This window comes from Lichenostomus cassidix, chromosome 1 (assembly GCF_008360975.1).
Source record: "Lichenostomus cassidix isolate B80296 chromosome 1, HeHo_3.0, whole genome shotgun sequence".
Taxonomy (NCBI): Eukaryota; Metazoa; Chordata; class Aves; order Passeriformes; family Meliphagidae; genus Lichenostomus; species Lichenostomus cassidix.
In genome coordinates this window covers 55630951-55650772 of record NC_139479.1, presented here as the reverse complement: position 1 = coordinate 55650772, position 19822 = coordinate 55630951, and the positions used below count along the sequence as shown (strand labels likewise).

At 35.4% G+C, this 19822-nt stretch overlaps 1 protein-coding gene across 5 annotated transcripts in view; it reads right to left on the bottom strand.

Moving 5' to 3' along the window:
• DIAPH3 (diaphanous related formin 3) overlaps positions 1 to 19822 on the bottom strand; it is a 203797-nt gene that overhangs the window by 99069 nt on the left and 84906 nt on the right. For all 5 annotated transcript variants that reach the window (XM_085058778.1, XM_085058806.1, XM_085058787.1 and 2 more), the window contains 3 exons: positions 19137 to 19231; positions 12766 to 12867; positions 1320 to 1559 (listed from right to left, as the gene is read on the bottom strand). In XM_085058778.1, the coding sequence (XP_084914904.1) occupies positions 1320 to 1559; positions 12766 to 12867; positions 19137 to 19231 (437 nt within the window). The remainder of the gene's footprint in view (positions 1 to 1319; positions 1560 to 12765; positions 12868 to 19136; positions 19232 to 19822) is intronic.

Here is a 19822-nt window from a genome sequence, read left to right as displayed (position 1 = left end):
TGGCTGCACTCTGATGTAGAACTATTAGTCATTCATTCCTTACTTTCATTATCTATATACACATTCTCTTTCCTATATGTAGTACTCCACGGTTATCTTCAAAATCTTCATATTCTACATTGCAATAAATTATTTCTCCAAGATAAATTCTGACTTTTGATCCTGCTCTGCTAAGTGCTTTTATCAATCACCTTCACATTGTTTTCATAAATATATTTTTTGTCTTGGGCATTAATCATACAGAGAATATAACCAGACCTAGGACAGATTCTTGTAAAATCACACTTAAGAAGTAAATACACCTAATTGGAGAAAGAACTTTTAGTATCCTCCTTCTGAATATGTTTCCAACAAGTTGTATTCTTAATCACTTCATCTACAATGTATTACTCTAGGTGGATGACTGATGCTTAATGTTTACTTTAGACTAGGGAAAGTATATAACTTATTCTCTATGAATATTTATGGCATAGGTATCACATTCAACACTCAAAAACCATAGTGAAAGAATTCTTCTGAAATATGGCAGAGTAAGGGTGATTAGTTTCATGAAGGTAGAAGTTAACATTCAGTATTTTCTCTTGTGCAAAAAGATAAACAGAAAGACAAAGAGAACATACAAAGTTCCAAACAATTCTTTGGTTGTCAGAATGCTAACATATATGTGCACTCTCTAGATTTTGCAGTAACCTCCCGGAGAGCACAGGAAAAAAATAACACTACTAAATATGGGAAAGGTAATTAGCATTAGAATGGTTTATAAATTAACACTCAGGAAAGTATAGACACCTACTTGTATATACCTTATACAAAAGTTGAAAGAATGAAATTAAAGAATGAAATTTAAGAAAAATTAGAAGCAAGAAACTGATGAAACTGAGCAACAGGAGAAGAGAATCACATAAGGAGTAAATTCACATCCAAGAGAAAATATAACTGTATTAAAACAAACTAAAATGCGATAGATGTCTTAGAAGTGCTCAGACATGCTAAAATTACAGAACTATTATGATCACAGTGATACAGCCCTTGCATAACCTTATTTAGTTTGGGTTTTTTATTATTCCCTCAAAATAGAATCACTTAAAAGTGACTAAATGCAAGCCAGTCTTAAGATGACTATTCATGGATTAGCTGTAGTGTTCAAACTATCACTAGTTTGTATCATTACTATCACAAACTAATGTTAATAATAAGAAAAAAAAATAGAAAGCAAATAATTAACTTCAGGAAAAACATCAAAACCAGAATATTTAAGTAACATAATAGAAACAAAAAGAAGTGAATGTAATACTCAATATGGATATTTCAAAACTCACTTTACATAGCGAGCTGAGATTATATCCAAAGGTCTGTGCATTCCGAGAACCTGCATTCATGTAGTTTCCCATTAACAGTACTAGTTCCAGCAGCTTGCTAAAGCTTTTACTCTTCTTTATCTCTTCACATGCAGCACTGACAGCCATGATGTCAGGTTTGATGTTGTTCACCTGCTCCTCAAACTGAAGCTTAAAAAGAATAGCACTGAGCCGTGGCCGTAGTCTCTTCACGTTGCTCATCTGATTGAAAAGAAAAATAGGAGATTTCCTTTAAAATTCATGGTACACTTTGGCACTGTACAAATGCATACACTCTGAAATGATTTATTGGTGTGACAGGCTTGAAGAAGCAATATATCTGCTATAACTGATAGCAAATGAATGAATGAATGAGAGACACTTGGGTAAGCAACTGAAATCCCATCTTGTGGTTAATAGGAACTGCCCCCATCCTTTCCAAATAACTAGTATGTGTAAGCAATAAAAGATAAAGTGTCATCATATATCACATCTGTCAACTCATATACCAAATACTATAAAACTAATCCAAGTTTATGACCCAGTAGTTGCAAAGGAATGAAAGTAGTCCACAAATTTTGTATAACTCTGGATGTACCAAAACAAGACAAATCTCATTTTCTGGTGGAAATATTTGAAAGTTGACGTCAATAAAAGCTTATTATAAACTTATAGGAAAAACACAGTTTTGAAAAATCTCAGCTATGAAACACTTAATATAGCATACACTGAAATTCAGACCCCCCTCCACTCCCGTATACTAATCTAATACAGTTAATTAGTTGCAGCTGAATGCTCCCAGAAAAACAGTAGCTGCTGTAGATCATATATAAAATACTTGGTTTTTCTATGGTTTACTGATCATGTATTTTCAACAGAAATTTCAATCTTCTTATATACTAGGTCACTGAATTCTCACTCCAGACATACTTTGCACATTGTTTACTACATCCACACTAGAAACACTAAAAAATTATTCCATGAGCTGCTTATCTTATTTTTCCCTATCCCTGGTTTCTCATCAGTTTCATGAATTCCATAAGATCTCCTTCCTCATACCTACCTGTCTTTTTCCTTCTCAAGGCAAAGTTCAAGACAATAATTCCTTAACAATTCCCAAAATCTCACACTAAGTTTTGTTTTGCTTTTATTGTCTAAATAAGGAACGCATTATTGTTTCCAGCTATCAGTACTTCTCAATGCAAGACAGAAGCAATAATATTGGCACTTCTCCTACAAAGCAATAGGCTTCATATAGTGGCCTTAAACTTTTGACTTTAAATTGGACATAATCCCCCTCCAAACCACAATGATACCTAAGGCTTTACAGAATATTTCTCAACACAGATCTAGTCTATCAATGTGTAAATTCCTCTGACAGTGCAACATTCTTAAGTCATATAGTACAGAATATCACAAGAGACTCAGTGAAAAGGATGATGGTGACACTCCATCCATTTTCAGTGTAAATACTGAAAGGCTGTCTAATCCAAAGGGTTTGATATAGAAGCAGAAGAGGATGCAATTTACAATCTATTTTATTGGTTTTACTGTGACAGCAGAAGAAAATAAAATCAGGTAGAGTTAACATTTTATGTTACTAGGCCATTTCAGAAATGCCTGCATAGCTTGTAGCCACCCAGTGGTTTCATTCAAGTAAGACACACCATCTGCATTTCAGTTTAGGTAAGAAAACTTGATGTAAAATAAGAAATCCCTTCCACTAACCTTACTTTGGTTTTCATCATAGAGCAGAGCACATAATCAGAATGTCTTCTAGAATAAACTAGGTCGAAAATCAACTGTTGCACTTTAGTCCACAGACTTGCCTTCAGCCTGGCCTTCAAGTAAAATGCACACTTAAAATGCACACTTTGAACATTATTAGCTCAGTACTAACTGTAGGCAGACATTCACTTCTTATGCTACATGAAATAGCATCCAACAAGCATGGTAAAATTCTAACTTAATGGATAAATAAGCATAATGGGACTTGAATTTGAACAGAGTATTTCACAGAGAAATAGAAATACTTAAATTCCACATAAAACACAGTACTCTTAAAACGTTACACCTAATTTTAAAAAACTAGTTAAAAGAATGTTAAGGTAGTGGACAGAGGCAAGTGTCACAAATTCATTCTCTCAGCTCTATCAGGAAGAATCACTATTAACTCCTTCTCCTCAATTATCTTACTAGATTTGTATATGTACTACTACTTCTCAGCATCTTGAGAACAACATTTTTAATTTTAGGTTTCGTCTTAAAAGTTAGCCAGGACAATTTTGGGACTAGACTAGGAAAAAAAAATCACAGTGTTCCATTGAAATTATCCAGATTTTTAATATTTAATACCATACTCAGGGTGCAATAGACATGATCATTAACATTAAACCATAGATACTAAAAAAATGAAGTGCAAGTTGCATTGATTTTAAATGGTACTAAACTCAAGATACTACAGAATCACCAGAAGATGTATCATTTATTGACTCCTGGCTTTTCAGGCTGGAAGATCCTTGAAAGTGAAATAATCATGCACTTTAGACCACAAAGATGTGCTGCACAAACCTGAGGATAAGTCTATTTAAGTCTTGATAATAGAATTCTAAAAACAAATTATCCAAATAACTAAACCAGGAAGTAGAAACCTATACATGTCAGAGAACTTAGTGTATAGGTAATGAATTGTTCGACTTTTTAAGTAATAGTCAACAAGAAGAGTCTCACTACGAGCAAGTCCAAATGGGAACTGACTTACGAGTTGAGCTACCCAGCAGCAGCTCTCACAGATCTCACATCCAACAGCAGACAGGTTTTTCTCTCAAACGCAGCATAAATCACAAGGCAACTACAAGAATGTGCAGTCTGATATATGTGTACCTTCACTATCTTTTTTGTTGATGTCAAGTAAAGGAAAGCGTCTTGGAAGTTCCACTGACACTACATTTTGATCACTGAAGGGGATTCATTCCTGTCACAAGCTCATAGAGAAAAACACTGCAAGCGCTTCAGTTTCATACCTTCTTTAAAAGAAGCAACACTGCTGAGGCTGTCAGACCACCTGAAAATGTTCCCATCCAGAAAGTAAAATAACAGTTACAGCCAAGCTGACTAAAGAGAGCAAACTGAAATGGCATTCCCTGTGGATAATCTATGGCTTTCACCACTGCAGCATCAGTGAACTCTACAGAGTACACAGGTAAGAAGTGGGAATTCCTGACACTTATCTTTAGACCCAGGCACTTGAAAAGCAGAAAAAAAAAAATCAAGTAAGGAAGGACTGATACCTTAACAGATATTTTATCATGTTTAAAGAAGATAAAAGAACACCCCACTCAATTCGAAAAGGACAGCCAACATGCCTAAATCTTAGTGAAAACCAGCAGCACTCTGGAAAGATCAAACATTATTTCAGAGTATGGGAAGTCAATTCACAAAAAAACCCCTAGTATTTTTGTTGAAATGTTTTTATGGCTATGTGGAAATAGTTTTTTTTTTCACCTTTGACACACTCTTTTTTCTCAAGTAAATGATAATAAAGTCAAGAACTGCCAACACAAAATTAAAATTACTTAAGAGAAATCAAGAAGTCTTTGTGTATATATACACACACACACACACACACACACACATATGTACATGTATCCATGCAAACAATTGAACTAATGAATTTTCAGCCTTTTTACCAGCAATAAAGAGCATGTGCTGTTGCTCTGTTTCTCCAGACTAAATTATAAACAGCTTGAATTTGCACTACTAAGTTTCTTGCCAATCCAAGATTTTCCTAGAGGACATTGAGGTCAGAATAGAAGGCAGTGTATTTTAAGTGACACAGGGAAAACACCTATCAATTACCTCCTAGCTGCACACAGGCAGCCTTCTCTTGTCTCGTGGATGACAGTGCACGGATACACAGTGCAGAAAATCCCTGGTACTCTTTTGGATTGCATTATGTTCAACAAAGATGGACCGGCAAGGTCAGTGAGCAGATTTCAGAATTGCCATTGGGGGCTACAACACAGCTGTCAAAATAAGCTGAGCTTACAGTCTTCATGCTGAAATTCACAGTAAGGTAAGTTCTATGAAAATAGTACTTTTTTTTTTTCCCTTATCAAAAAATACAATTAGATGTACTGACATCTGGATCAGTATGGAATGCAGACAGCTTTTGTTTCTCCAAGTTGAAACCAGACGATATTTTCCGGAAAAGGAATGTCCCAAGAAGGGGAGGGTCCAAATTTCCCAAATTCTTCTATTTTTAGCAGGCCTAACAGATGTCTGAAAGGCTATTTTCATTAAAAGACACATATGGAGCAGATGCTACTGGACTGAAAATCTTTCCTCATGGGAAACCAAGTCACAAGGTTAATATAGGTAAAAATCTTCTGTAAAACCTCTAATTCATACAGATAGCAAAAATAAATAAATTAACACCAGAAGTCAAGGGCAAGCGTCATTGAGGAATTTAAAATCAAATCATACAGTATCAAACCAATTGGAGAAAAGTTTCTAAAAGTAAATCAGATGTAACTGTATTCCAGATGGAAAAAATCTGATAAACTTAATTTTAAAATAAAAGCCTCATTTTCTGTCTAATTACTACTACCAGGAATCTACCTCCTAATGAAAAGTTAGTCTACTATAAGGAATATCCCAAAATAGAAGTCAGGAAGGTATAGACACATGATCAAGGTCTGCATGAGAATGTCTAAAAATCATGACAGCAAATCTAGTACTTCCTATCACATTGAACCATCATAACTCCCACATAAAAGTGCAATTTGATGTTACATAGCTAGCAGCTGATTCTGATGTCTTTGATGTGACAGACATGACGCATTTCAAAAAAAGCTCCAGCACACTCATATCTGGTATAATTTTCTCTACTGACCCAACAAGGTGTGTGTCCCAGTTAATTTCCTAAGAAGGAAGATATGTGTCTAAGTGATGACAGTACTGGTAAGGAAAAAACATTCCACTGTCGAGTTCATGTAGTCCTGTCAAGAGCGAATTTAGTAATAACTAGGGAATTTTTATCCACATTAATATTTGGTGTATTTGGAACCACAGTTAATCTGTGACAAAAACAGTCTGACATGAAATGCCACATAAGTGAATGCTCTATAAGACAGCTTCCATATCTTGGAGAAATTTCCTCAGTTCTACAAAATGATTACCGGGAAAGCAAATGCTAAAGCACTTGGAACTCCATTGAGCTCTAAAATCTGAAGCTGGAACAGCAGAAATATCTGCATAGTAATTGCAAGTTCTAGGGATTTAAGAGGTACTAATCAGCCTCAAGGTTCTTTCAGCACAGCTGCCCTACACTAGCCCGTCGTTTGGTTACCTCACTCAATCTAGGTGGCTAAATTCCAAGAAACCCTTGAAATTGCTGTGTCAAAATGGCACAATCATGGTCCTTACTCAAAACAGAAGTGTTTTCTTATGTTTAAAGCATGACATGAACATTAGAGCATTGCTTACATTACTAGTGAAGAAAAACATCAAATCAGATCCAGAACAGGCTCTCAAAACATTTATAAGAATGTGCAAAGTGAATCGCTAGAAGCAAAGGATGGAAACCCTTTAGGGAAATAACATTCCTGCTCTGAAGCTGTAGAGGTATCTGCCAAGAAGAAAACTGAGATAGCCTATGTGTGTGCTAGAACAAACAACAGCCACCCACTTCTAGCCATCTAAATTAACATCAGACAACAGTAAGACAAATTTTTAAAATTTTTCTTTAGATTAGCTACCCAAAATTGTTTTACTGGAACTAAACAGAAGTAGTAGCTCGTACTGAAGCATTTACAGGGGCACTCATCTATAACATGGCATCACAATCTTTCACTGAAGCAAAGGAAGTAACATAAGCCAATCCAATGGCAATTGCAAATAGTCAGATCAGTGCAGATCATGATGGCCACTTTCAGAAGGTATTGCTGAAGCTTTGTTCTCCATCCTTACCCAGGTTCAAGATTTGAAATATGCCAACATTACAGGAGCTAAGGATGTTGTCCTTCTTCACAACAAAAGTAACTTGAACGCAATTTGTCATAAAGATTTTTTAACTATCGCAGATGGCATATAATAGAAAGTTAATCTTTGGCAACACTCCTGGAAAGGCTGGAAATACTGATACAGAGCACTGACAAGGTAGAGCAGCAGATACACATGACAACTAGAAGACACAGAAGATAAGGTCTGCAGATAGAAACTAACACAATCTAAATATCTCACAGCCCAGATTGCACCTCAACACTTCAGAATTTTAAACAGACTGAAATGTCACTAGGTATGGTTGTGTCCAAGCATCAAGTATTATGAAAGGCAGAGCACACCTCTGCAGAAACAGTGATAGTATGATATTTTCCAGACAACAGTGAAAAAATGTTGATACATTTTGAGTTATCCTCAATGAGAACATACAGGTGAAACTATCAGCTGAATATGGAATTGATCAATTTAAGTGTCTGCTGAATTATTTAAGACAAACTAGCCTTCATCAGGCCTCACTCTAATCTTCAATTTACTCCAGTGAAATATTTTCCTTTGGTACGAACTCATTGAAAACACATCCATCAATGAACAAGCTGTGAAGCCACATGAGGATTGCTTGCCAAATTCTATTTGGGTTAGCTGTCAGTGAATTTCACACGGTCTGAGCATTAATTATTTCTGAAACAATATTTTGTAATTCCCTCAATTTTATCTTTGAGCAAATATAAGTGATCAAGGAAAAACTTGTTTCTTTTTTTTTCTTACTACCAGACAACATAGGAACATCCTTCCAAATGTCTCAGGTTGTAAGTAAAGAAATATAGCAGGAGCTATTACGTGTGACTACTGAGGCAGTATCTGCATATGTGGGAATGGTAGTACATTTGCCTACATCTGAGGTCAAATGTCTCCTAATAGCATCCTGTCAAGTATTAGAAACTTTTTACATCAGAAGTGTTTATAAAACATCAAAATTATGATTTCTTAAAGGGAATTGAATTTATGGATTTCAAACCACATAATAAATTCAATAGGGTCCAGGACTGTTTTATATCACTAAGGATTACAGGTGATATAATGTAATCCTTATGATGAGTCTATGATGAGTCCACATAAAATCATAGAACCTTTTGTGTTGAAAGGATCAAAAGATCATCTAGCTCCACCTCCCCTGCCATGGGTAGGGACACCTTCCAGGTTGCTCTGAGCCTCGTTCAACCTAGCTTTGAAAATTGCCAGGGATGGGGTATCCATAAGTCCTCTGGGCAACCTGTTCCAATTGTCTCATGCTGGAATTCACTACTGGATTCAGCTCTATGCATGCAGCATTATCAATTCAGAACTACTTTTTGGAATGGTTCCTAGCAACAAACAGTTAAAATACATTGGTATTAATAGGCCTGAAGCCTTAGCATTGTTTTGTGGGCAAGAGAGGGAGGAGAGGCAGATGTGTGGTGCTGCAGAGTTGGGCAACTACAGTTACAGGACACTTAGCTGGAGCAGCAAGAAAGCTTATATTGTCAAAACAGCACACAACTATCTAAATAGTTATGTTCTAAGTGTAATGGCAGCTATCTAAATAAACTGCATTCCAAAATAACTTAGAGAGGGTGGGGGCAAAGATCTGGAACCATCTGATATGGCACCAAACATTGCCATGCACCTCTGTGCCTCCAAAAATGCCCTGAGATGTCAGACCTAGAGGTACAGGGATGCCTGATAAAGACCATCAAAACTATGATTTCTTAAATGGAATTGCATTTATGGATATCAAACCATATAATAAATTTAATATGGTCCAGGACCATTTTACACAACAAAGAATTACATGCACTGACAAGTGTACATCAAATCATAGAATGGAATTCTATGAAAATCCAGAACACTCAAGTTCTGAACAGCTGGAAGATGCTTGTACCCAACTTCCTTATGAATAATATATTGACCCATAGTATGGTAATAGTTCAATGAAACTCCATGAAATAGATTACTGAACTCAAAAGTTATCAGTCACGATCAATAATTTTATCTAGTAGCTATTATATCAACTTCACTGAAAACAAATGAGATTAACATTACTAAATTATCTACTCCTTCAACATTTATTTGATATGATGACAGACACTACACCAAAAATTTGGAAAAAATATTCTCTAAAACAATACTTTTTTTCTTAGTAGGAAAGAACTACCCACAAAACAAATCAACATTGCTAGAAGTCCTGAAGCAATGTTGATTGATTATACTGTCCATCGAAAAAAGCACCAGGCAAAAATGTAAAAACCACCAAAACACAACCTTCTGTCAACAGTCAGCAAGGTGAACATCTAGCTGGAAACCCCATTTATCTCCAATGGGTTTGACATTGCAAGTGTGCTGCCATAGGACTACTTACTTCCCAACACAAAGATAATCTTCATCACTGACAAGTTTTATGGAAGATTCAGCATGGTGATGTCGCTGTTGAGCAGCTAGCAGAGAAATGAAGGCACCAGTTCTCAGTGGCAAGAAGGAATGACCTTTATTGTTTTGATTTCATCATATATATAGAGTTTTCAAAAGTCACCCAGATTGGTCGGTCAGAAGCCTTCCCCCAGGCCTGATTGGCCAGGCCTGCACCGTCCAAGTTCTGGGACACTGTTCCAACAACATCCAAACTTTATCTTTATTTATAAAACACAAGAAGAATTCTCGTGGGAAAAACCTGTGCTAGCCACATGGTGCTAGTAAGGACAAGGTTTTGTGTTTGATCCCTATATGTGCCATTCCATTAAGAGTTGGACTCAATGATCCTTGTGGGTCCCTTCCAGCTGAGAATATTCTGTGATTCTGTGATAATCAATGAAACCTCCATGAAAATAATACAAAGGTTAAGGAGGTTTTAAAAAAGTTTTGGAGGAAGTTTACTGCCCTAAGTAAAACCAAGTACAAAACAAGAACTATGGTAAAACAAAATGCAATTGAGCATTTAATTTTTGTCAAGCACAAGCAATTTCATCATGAATTTGAGCAAGAAAATACAACATTCAAAATAACATCAAGTAAAAACAACAACAGTAAGCTGTTTTTAATAAGATGAACAGAATTATTGTAATTTTCATAACATAGTTAATGAATCTGCGCAAGCCAGTCCCTGCCTTCCCCCCGCCCACCCCAGACCCACCCCACCCTAAAATAAAAGCCAAACTCCACAGTAATACGTGATAATATCTGTGTGCTGAGACATCAGCCTGGAGTAAGCGAAAGAAAGAACCTAGACGAAAATAAAGTAGCTTATCTAAAGAAAACCCCAAGTCTGGAAGACAAGATAAGGGCAATAAAGGATTTATTTTATACTTACTGCTGAATGAATAGAAAATATAAAAATGGTAAATAACTTAGAAAAAGAGTAAGCAGAAACCACAAAAGCAACTCATAGCATCAACACAAAGAAAAAAAATCCTTACAACCATAAGATAAAAAAACTAAACAAAACCCCAAAACCACAAGCCACACTCATGAAGGGAACCTGAACAGTTTAGAGTCATGCCCTCAATGTCTTTAAGCCAACAACAAAAGTTAATTAACTTTGCATGCAACATACAATACTGTAACAGTCACAGCAAGCCAATATTTCACTAAGTGTCTTGCTGTTTCTTTCAGAGTATCAAATCTTGACTTTCAGTTCAAAGCCTGAAAGATAATGGGTTTCCATTAGAAAAAAAATTATTATCACGTAAGTAGTAATTACCCATTCATTCACTATTTAGGTTCTTCCCTAGGAGTCAAATAGTTTAATTGTTCCTGTAACCACAACTTTAGAGGAAATTAACATGGAATCTCCTAATTCTCTGAAAAAACCTAGGTATAAAACACTATTCATCTGAAAGATTTTAAGTATTGTAAATCGCATTTAAGTTTGATTCTCCTCATTTAAAACAGACAATAAAAAATGAGGCATAAACCAACATTTTTGAGGAAAAATAAACAAACAAAACCAGCAATAATATGAAGATTCACAATAGCATCAACAGTGGCTTCTAAAGAAATTGGAATATTTCAGCTCACTCCCTGGCCAACAACAAAAGAAAAGATACAAGAGAGCCAGATGGAGCTTGAAGAACTTTGATGAAAAGCAAATGGATAAGATTCCATATTCAAGGAGTAAAAGAAGTGACTTATTCAATATTTTTTCCCCTTGAACAGAAATGAAAAATGTTTCATGTTATAAACATTGTAGGGTGTTCTCTGAAGTCTGCTCTACTACATCCATAGAAGGTGTGACACCAGAGAAACTGTGCTTAATGACGAGACTTGGTCTTGTTTGTGGACTTTGTTTTTTCATGTTTTGCATGGAAAACAAGGAAAAGCACAGACTTTTCAGTGGGAAGCTGGTTGTTCCTTCAGAAAAGAAGCTCCACATATTTTTGAGATGTAAGAACTGATTATTTTATCCATCTATTTTATTTTTCTGAGTTACTACATTGCCTCGACTTTCTAAGACAAATTTATCAGAAAAGCTGGGCCACATGCAGCAAAACTCTACCTACACTACTACTGGTTTAGCTCTTCCCATCAACTGACAGTTCCATATAACTGAATAAGTATTATATTCCCTCACGGGAAATTCCCTCAGATAAGCTAATCTTCGCATTAACCACCTTAGGCTGAAACTCTAGAAATGGACAAGAAAAATCAAAGACTTATATAGATATATGTGCCAGGAAATTACACAGCATTACTCTGAGTTTGCCATGATGAAATAATTACTAATTATGAATTATGAGCTATATAGAAATTATATGCAAACTGTATTTCCACCAAAAAAAATTAACCAGCACAGCACAATTTTAATTTTTCACTTCCAGTCTGCCTTTGTTAATTCAATCTGGAAGATATTACAAACATATCTTCCCAGTTGGAAGGGAAAAAGTGATCATGTGTACTCTCGACAAAACATGGTATAAAACACAGGAGTCAGGAGGCAGAATAGGTTAAGATTATGTCTATGACATTTTCTTCTCATTTATGTGGAGAATAGAAAGAAAAACATTAATGTAGAAAACTTCATGAAAAAGTTCAGATTTATTAATGCAAACAAAAGTAACATCAAATGATTTTAGTTACAGAAATTCAAAACTAGGTCTGTATCTCTCAGTGAAGCTTTGCCACAGAAAATACCAAAGTTTTTATGGTTTTGGTTTGGCTTCTTTTGCAAAAGTAAATTACTTTTATAAGTAATATTTCAATCATCAGGTCTTCCACAGCCATGGATATGTCCAATAAAAGTCCAGCTGAAAGGCAGCACTTGGACTCTTCTCCCAGTCTGGAACCCCTTCACTTTTAGGAAGAAGCAGCCGTCATTTTTTTTCTATAATATTATATCAAAACTGTATTTCAAGAAAAGACCAGAAAAAAAAAAAAGTGATCATAAAACAGAACTCACCACAATTCCAAACTGCTCTGGCTCAGACAAATTGTTATACTCGTTCTTGAACTTGGACAATGCATTCAATTGTTCTTGTTCAGGGAGGTGTTTTATTAAATTCTAAAAAGAAAAAAAATAGGCTTAAAAATCTTAGATTCTACATTGCTTGTATTTTTGTAAACAAATGGGTTTACATATCCATCACTACCATACACTCCAAGACAACATGCTTCCCTGAAGACAGTAGAATGTACATTGCAACACACAAATTAAACTAACTGAAAGTGTAAAATTGCAAATGATGCAATACTGCTAGCACCTGACACTGATTCTACAGACACTTCTGTAGTACATTTTTAAACTGTTTTTAAAGAAAGAATATGCTCAATAAGCACTAGGTAAACAGAACACTTTGAAGCAAACAGAACAAGAATTTCAAGTGTAACATTACCATTCAAAGAATGGCAAGAATTATGAAAGCCAGATTAAAAGTATTCTGAAAAAGAATAATTTATTTTCTACCTTTACAAAACAAAAGTTTAAACCCATTACACTTACTTACTTACTATTACTTAGCCTGAAAACTTACTATTCAGAAGCAGTAAATCAGAGGTGGGATTCAGATTCAGCTGAATTCATAAGTCCATATGGGAAGGTTGGACATGTGTAAGTGAATGTCTTGTGAACACACGTAAGGGAATCTAAACATTTCACCTTCATCTGTTCATCAGAAGAATCCTCTGACTCCCTGGAGCTTCCTGAACACTTAGACACATATTATCTCCATAAAGACACTTACATTTAGGCACCTGAATTCCCCTCTAATTAGATGCTGCTAGGATGGCTTTTCTGATGTTCTGGAAATAAAGAGCTTCTCAAACACTTAATTATGGAATATAATTTGAGTCAGTAGCTCAGTTCTGTCCCTTCCCAAGATGACTGCTGTAACTACTAGGCAATAGTCAGAGTCCCTCTGGCCTGCTGTCTTTCTCAGATTATGGCTCTTGTGTTCCTGGTTACACATTAGTTAAGCTTTTGTAACAGTGAGACAAACATGAGAGAGACTTTTTTCTTTCTCAAAGCACTCCCTGGTCTACTGGTAAGATAACTCTCCTGAACTGAAGATTCAATCCTTTTAACACTGAAGCCACTCAAGGCAACACAGCCATCCCACAACCTACTGCCATATTTCAAGAAAGAAACAAAAAGATCAGTTCCAGAATTTCCCCATTACTTGACGGAAATGGCAGACATTTTGGTTGTCAAAATTTATTACCTTTCAAGTAAATAGCCTTGGTGATTTACAATGAGCAAAATAGAATTCATTTCAGTTAGTGAACAGAATCTCCATCTGAAAATCTTTAAAAACCCCTAATTTTACCAGTAAAGATCCTAATTTTTTTCTTTTACAGGAAATTCATCCATTTGAGATATAAAAATTACCTCTCAGAGGCCAGAGAAATAAAAAGTCATACCTATGTTTTGCTTAATGCACTTCCCTAGTTTAAGAAGAATGAATTTTACTCTTTAAGTAGTAGCTGCAAAATATCCCTAAATCAGTAGACTGCTGTAACAGAGTGTCTACGCTTAAATAAGGATTTTGGTAAGAAAACAAAAAAACTATTAAATGACTGATGATGCTTAAAATAATAATGTAAACTTAAATTTTAGGAGCTTGATTTGGATATGGTCAAACTGATTTTCAGCAGAACAGCAGTTCTGTATATCCTTATGTATATCCATATGTATATCCTTACCACTATTACATTTGGAAAATACTTTTGTAAAAAAGACAATATTTATTAATTATGGATGAAGATGTCTGGCACTAAATCAGTAACACTGAGCAAAAATGAAAGTATACAAAGTGTAAAAAGATACATTTTAAATTAGTATTTCATAACACACCTATTTCCTTTTTTGATATCCAACATTCACATAAACAGCTCTTAATATAATGCAATTTCTTAATCTTTGCTGAAATTAAAATGCTATTGTTTGACGTGGAAACAGTTTTCATATGTAGAAAAACTGCCCACAGAACTTTCAAGAAACAAAAAAAGTAAAGTGTTGTAGGAATATTTTCAATATTGAGCATCACAAAATTTAAAAAAAGGCAACCAAAACTGAAGAAGCAGCTGATATCAAAGCAGCTTTTATGGTGTTCAGATAAAGCTTTTGAACAGCTACAGATGAAACACATTTTGAATATCAAACAGAGAATAAGAAGGAGAAAGAATTTTGACTAAGTCAATGAGATTTTGGATTACAACATGACTTTTGGAGTTTTTACAGTTTTCAGCACTAGATTTAACTTCCAACTGAAGAGGGGTGAGGGGAGGGAGACTGAGAGAGATCAAGAGAAAATACATTTTATTTCTTAAGCATAACAAGAGTTGGATTAAGGACAGATTTCCAACCTCAGAAACAGTGATATTAGGCCACACTGAACCATATAAAAACCTACTGAAAGCAAGAACTTTGTAGAAAGAGGTAACATACTGTCTAAGGTAACTTACATTAATGAAGAAAAATAGCCATATCCCTGCAAACCTATGCATGCTTTCTCTCTTCTCAGAACACTTTTTTTTTTCATAGCATGGCCATAACACATACTTGAAAAGGATTTTGAAGGTAAAAATAGAGACATACAGCTGGATACTTAAATTTATTTAGTAACCTAAGTATACCAACTTTTTGAAGCAACAAGGCACATTGTTCTTCCATTTTCAAAGCAAGATGTGTGCCTTAAGTCCTTTTTCAATTTTAAACTCAGATAGTCCCTTTTTCAAATTTATTACAGGGTTGTTTTACCCAGAAACAAGAAACTTGGATGGAACCATTTGATAAAAAATATTACATTCAAAGGTGCAAACTAAAGTTGATGCCTAAGTTCTACTGAATTTTCCACCCGATTCAAGTCTTCAAGTGTTTAATCACTTGGCAAAAAAATGCAGTCTATATTCTTGAGTGATTTGTATGACTGTGTTCACATAGGATATTGTGAGTATTATCACTTTTATTCCATGCCACTGACTTTTACTCGATCACAGCAGCTGCTAACATCACTGTACTCTTGTAGAACATAATTTCTCATCTCACTTTCGGCTTCTCAACTTCTCTTACCCTTTTCTGTAATAAAATTGTTCACTACCTTCCAAAAGCAAACACAAAAGGGCTCAAACACTGTCAAAACCACTTTGGACTCAATTTTGATGCCACTTACATAGAAAGGTTACTGGATACACTCGAGTTTCAGCTTACTTTATTGTTAATACCAATCAATAGAGCCACAAAATTATCAGCATAGTGTAAAAACTTCATCTCCTATTATACTGTTGTCTCCTATTATATTGTTAACCATGCCTACTGCATAGCTACTCCAGTGGTGCTAGGGTCTGTTAAGTATTTCAAATGTACAAAAAATTAGGCATTTCTCATCCCAAGGCATATACAATCATAATGAAAATAACAGTCCACAGAAGAAATTAAAAATAATGATAGAAAAGCAAAAAAATTCTGAATGAAAATAAAGTTTCTCTTCTCAGCTTATTGCAACTTCACATAGAAGTACACCATTAATTAACTACCCATTAATGTTTTGATGACTTTTTCCCCCAGAGTCTAAATGAAAAATAAGTTTTGCCTGTTTTAAATAATACACACAAAAATTATCAAAATGACAGTTTTTCATTATTTTGATATATAGTATTTATTTATACAGATTGTTTCATATTATTGTTGAGGACCTAATTTTTCTAACAAGCTAAATTTTAATGGTTGAAAAACAGTGCTAAGATCAAATGATCTTAGAGATCTCTGAGAGAGTCTCAGAGCAAGCATGGACTCACTGAGACAGAGTTCAAGCTGAACATAATAGCAGAGCACATTTTATCTCTCAGTTTTTCTTGCCACCGTAGAGAATTTCTACTATTTTACCAAATAAAATAAGATAAAGACACAGATCATGCTGCTCTTGAGCACGAAGAAAACCTTGAAAAAGTGATCTAAATGCAATCTAGACTAAAAAGACAATTTTGAAGTGTAAACTATGTTCATTCTAATAACCTTAAAGTAATAGTTTCAGTGCCAATACTAACTGCATCATTGAACAAAAGAATGAGAATTATACAATGACTATTTTACTGTCACTGGAGATGATGGTACATGTGTGCTCCTTCAAATATTTAAGAAAACATCTCATTCTTCAATGAAGAAGGGAAAGTGAAGTCCAAAGAGCTAAAAAGAGACTAAACATTTTTGAAATCCAGGTGACAAGAAGTGAGGGCAAAACTGCACGCAGGAAGAAAAAGATCATGCTGAGCATTGCACAGCATCCTCAGGAGGATGTTATTTTGACGTTACAATATGGTAGAAATTTATTTTGCAGGAAAACCATATAAATATAGATTTACCTTGTTTTCATCTTTGAATACAAGTTGCTAGGTGTTGCAGTACAAGCCACATCTGAATTTCAACAAGCCTTAATGTAACAACTAATTTTATGACCCGAATATCTGTATTTGTTTTAACTAATCAACATTCCTGCAAAAAGAGTATGTTTCTGAAAAAAACAATCTACCTTCAACTTTCTTTCCTGTTTCAGTAGGGACTGGTACCCATGTCTGTAACACACTTTTAAGTATGCTGAAGAGATTAGCTATCTAAAACCTATACCTCATTACTAGTAGATTGACAGTAATTATCAATTATTGACATATTGTGTTTTGACATTTATAAGCAGTAATAGCAGTGAGTTGAAGTTCATCACAGTATGCCAGAGTCCTGTCCAAAAGATATGTAATTTTTCTAAAGACAGATCTTTTCAAATTTAACGATGCCCATCAAGATGAGTCAGGAATGTGGCATATGACAGGCAAGGACAGATTGAGAGAAGTCAGTCTGTTGAACTCCAAGAAAGCAAGCCTCATGGGCACTTAATGTGTGCAGATACTGAACTAGAGGGTACAAAGAAGGTGCAATTAAGCTCCTCTTGGAGTTGTGCAATAGAAGACCAAGGTCACATGTTATAACATTAAAGATTCCAGTTCTTTTTCATCACAAGTGTTCAACACTGGAAAAGGTGTCCAGAAAGTCTATGTGGTCTCCAGCCTTAGAGATGCTGAAAATTTGATGGAAAAGGCCCTGATCAAACTGCTCTAGTTGACCTGGCTTTGAGCAGAGCCCTGGCTCAAATAACTTCAAGATACCACCTCCAAATTATTTTTCCCATGGTTCTAAAATGATTAATTTGTATTTATTTCATTAAATTCTTCAGCTTTTCAACACTTAAATATCTGTATATAGAATTTTCACTTTCTTTTGGCTCCACAGAGAGTCATACTGGCTTTATGCTTTAAAAAAACAATATCGAAAGAGAAGACACTACCTAGATAAAACTCCATGGAAGAGAAGTGGTGAATGCTGCAAATGCTCTAGGGCATGATATAGGATTGTTACAGCTCTAACAAACAAAAAAAAGCCCACACCAAACAAGCAAAACAGAGATTTGTTCAGATAAGACAGAAGTAAAAACAAAGTAAAGAAAAAATTGGTAAGTAGGGAAGAAACATCACATGCACCAAAGAAAAAGTCTCTATTTAGGTGAAGACAATATGGAAAACAGAATATAAATTCAGCTGTGTCATAGTTTAATCCCATCCAGCAACCAAGGCCCAAGTAGCCACTTTCTCACTCTCCCCCCAGTAGGATCCAGAAGAAATTGGAAGGGTAAAAGCCAGAAAACTCACAGGATGGAATAAAACCATGCACCAAAGCAAAGCAAAGCAAGGAATTCATTCACTGGTTCCCATGGGCAGGGAGGTGTTCCGCCATCTTCAGGAGAGCAGAGCCCCATCACATGTAATGGTGTCTTGGGAAGACAAACAGCACCACTATCCCACTTCCTTTTTTCTTCCCCCTACTTCATATACTGAGCATGATGCCATATGGTCTGGAATGGCCCTTTGCTCAGTTTGGGTCACCTCTCCCAGCTGTGTCCCCTCCCAACCTCCCATGCACCTCCAGCCACCTTGCCAGTGCTGCACTAAAGAAAAGGCCTTGGCTCTGTGCAAGCCCTGCTCAGCAGTTACAAAAACATCTCTGTATTATCAACCCTGTGTTCAGCACAAATCCAAAACACAGCCCCACACCAGCCACTGGGAAGAAAGTCTTTTCAATCCCAGCCAAAAACAACACAAGCTGCTTTCATAAAAATATTAGCATTACGAATGAAAAAGAAAAAAAATCTACACTTCACAGCAAAAGAAGATTCGTGCAGTTGTTTACTTGCCAAAAGTTTACATTAAGAAGTTTTTTTTAGCTACGGGTTTCTATTTACTGCAAAGTTTCTCTTCAAACATTGGGATTTTAAGTGTCATTTTCATTACCTGAATCATGGACTCTGAGAGCTGTGTTTCATCTATTTCCAGTATCATCATTTTGATCTCTTCATAAGGCACGCGGAAAGATCCAAGGAAAATTGCTAAAGCAAAGATTCCACAAATAATGAAGAAAACAAGACAACAACTACCTTGCTCCTACTTAAAAGATAGCAGTGAAACAGGTCATAGCATCTCCAGATTAACAAACACTACGCAATATAATAGAGGTAAGAGAAAAATTTTGAATGTATTTTTAATTACTGTTCTCTTTCAGTTCCAGCCTTCTCCATTTGTTATGCACAACATCCAAAATGACAGACCTCCACAAGCAGTCAGACACAAGTCTACTCTGCAGAAGAATCCCTGCTATTACAGTATTTTGTTGCGAATGACAATTATAATTTTTTCAACAGTCTTGTCAGAGCTTTCTCTTAAAGAAGCACCATGACAAACCAAATCTATATAAACAGAAAACAAAATGCTCTTATAAACACTCTTTATTCACCATAATCCAATTATTTCTTATTTTATCTCGGCTGGCATTTAGGAACCTATTCTTCCTAGTACTCCTCTCCATCAAAACTTTATCTTCTTTGTTTACATATTATTCTATAATACTGAGTATTGCCTACTTTCTATAAAGCTGATGAGAAGGCCAAAGATCCTGTGGACATTATCATCCTTCTTTTCCC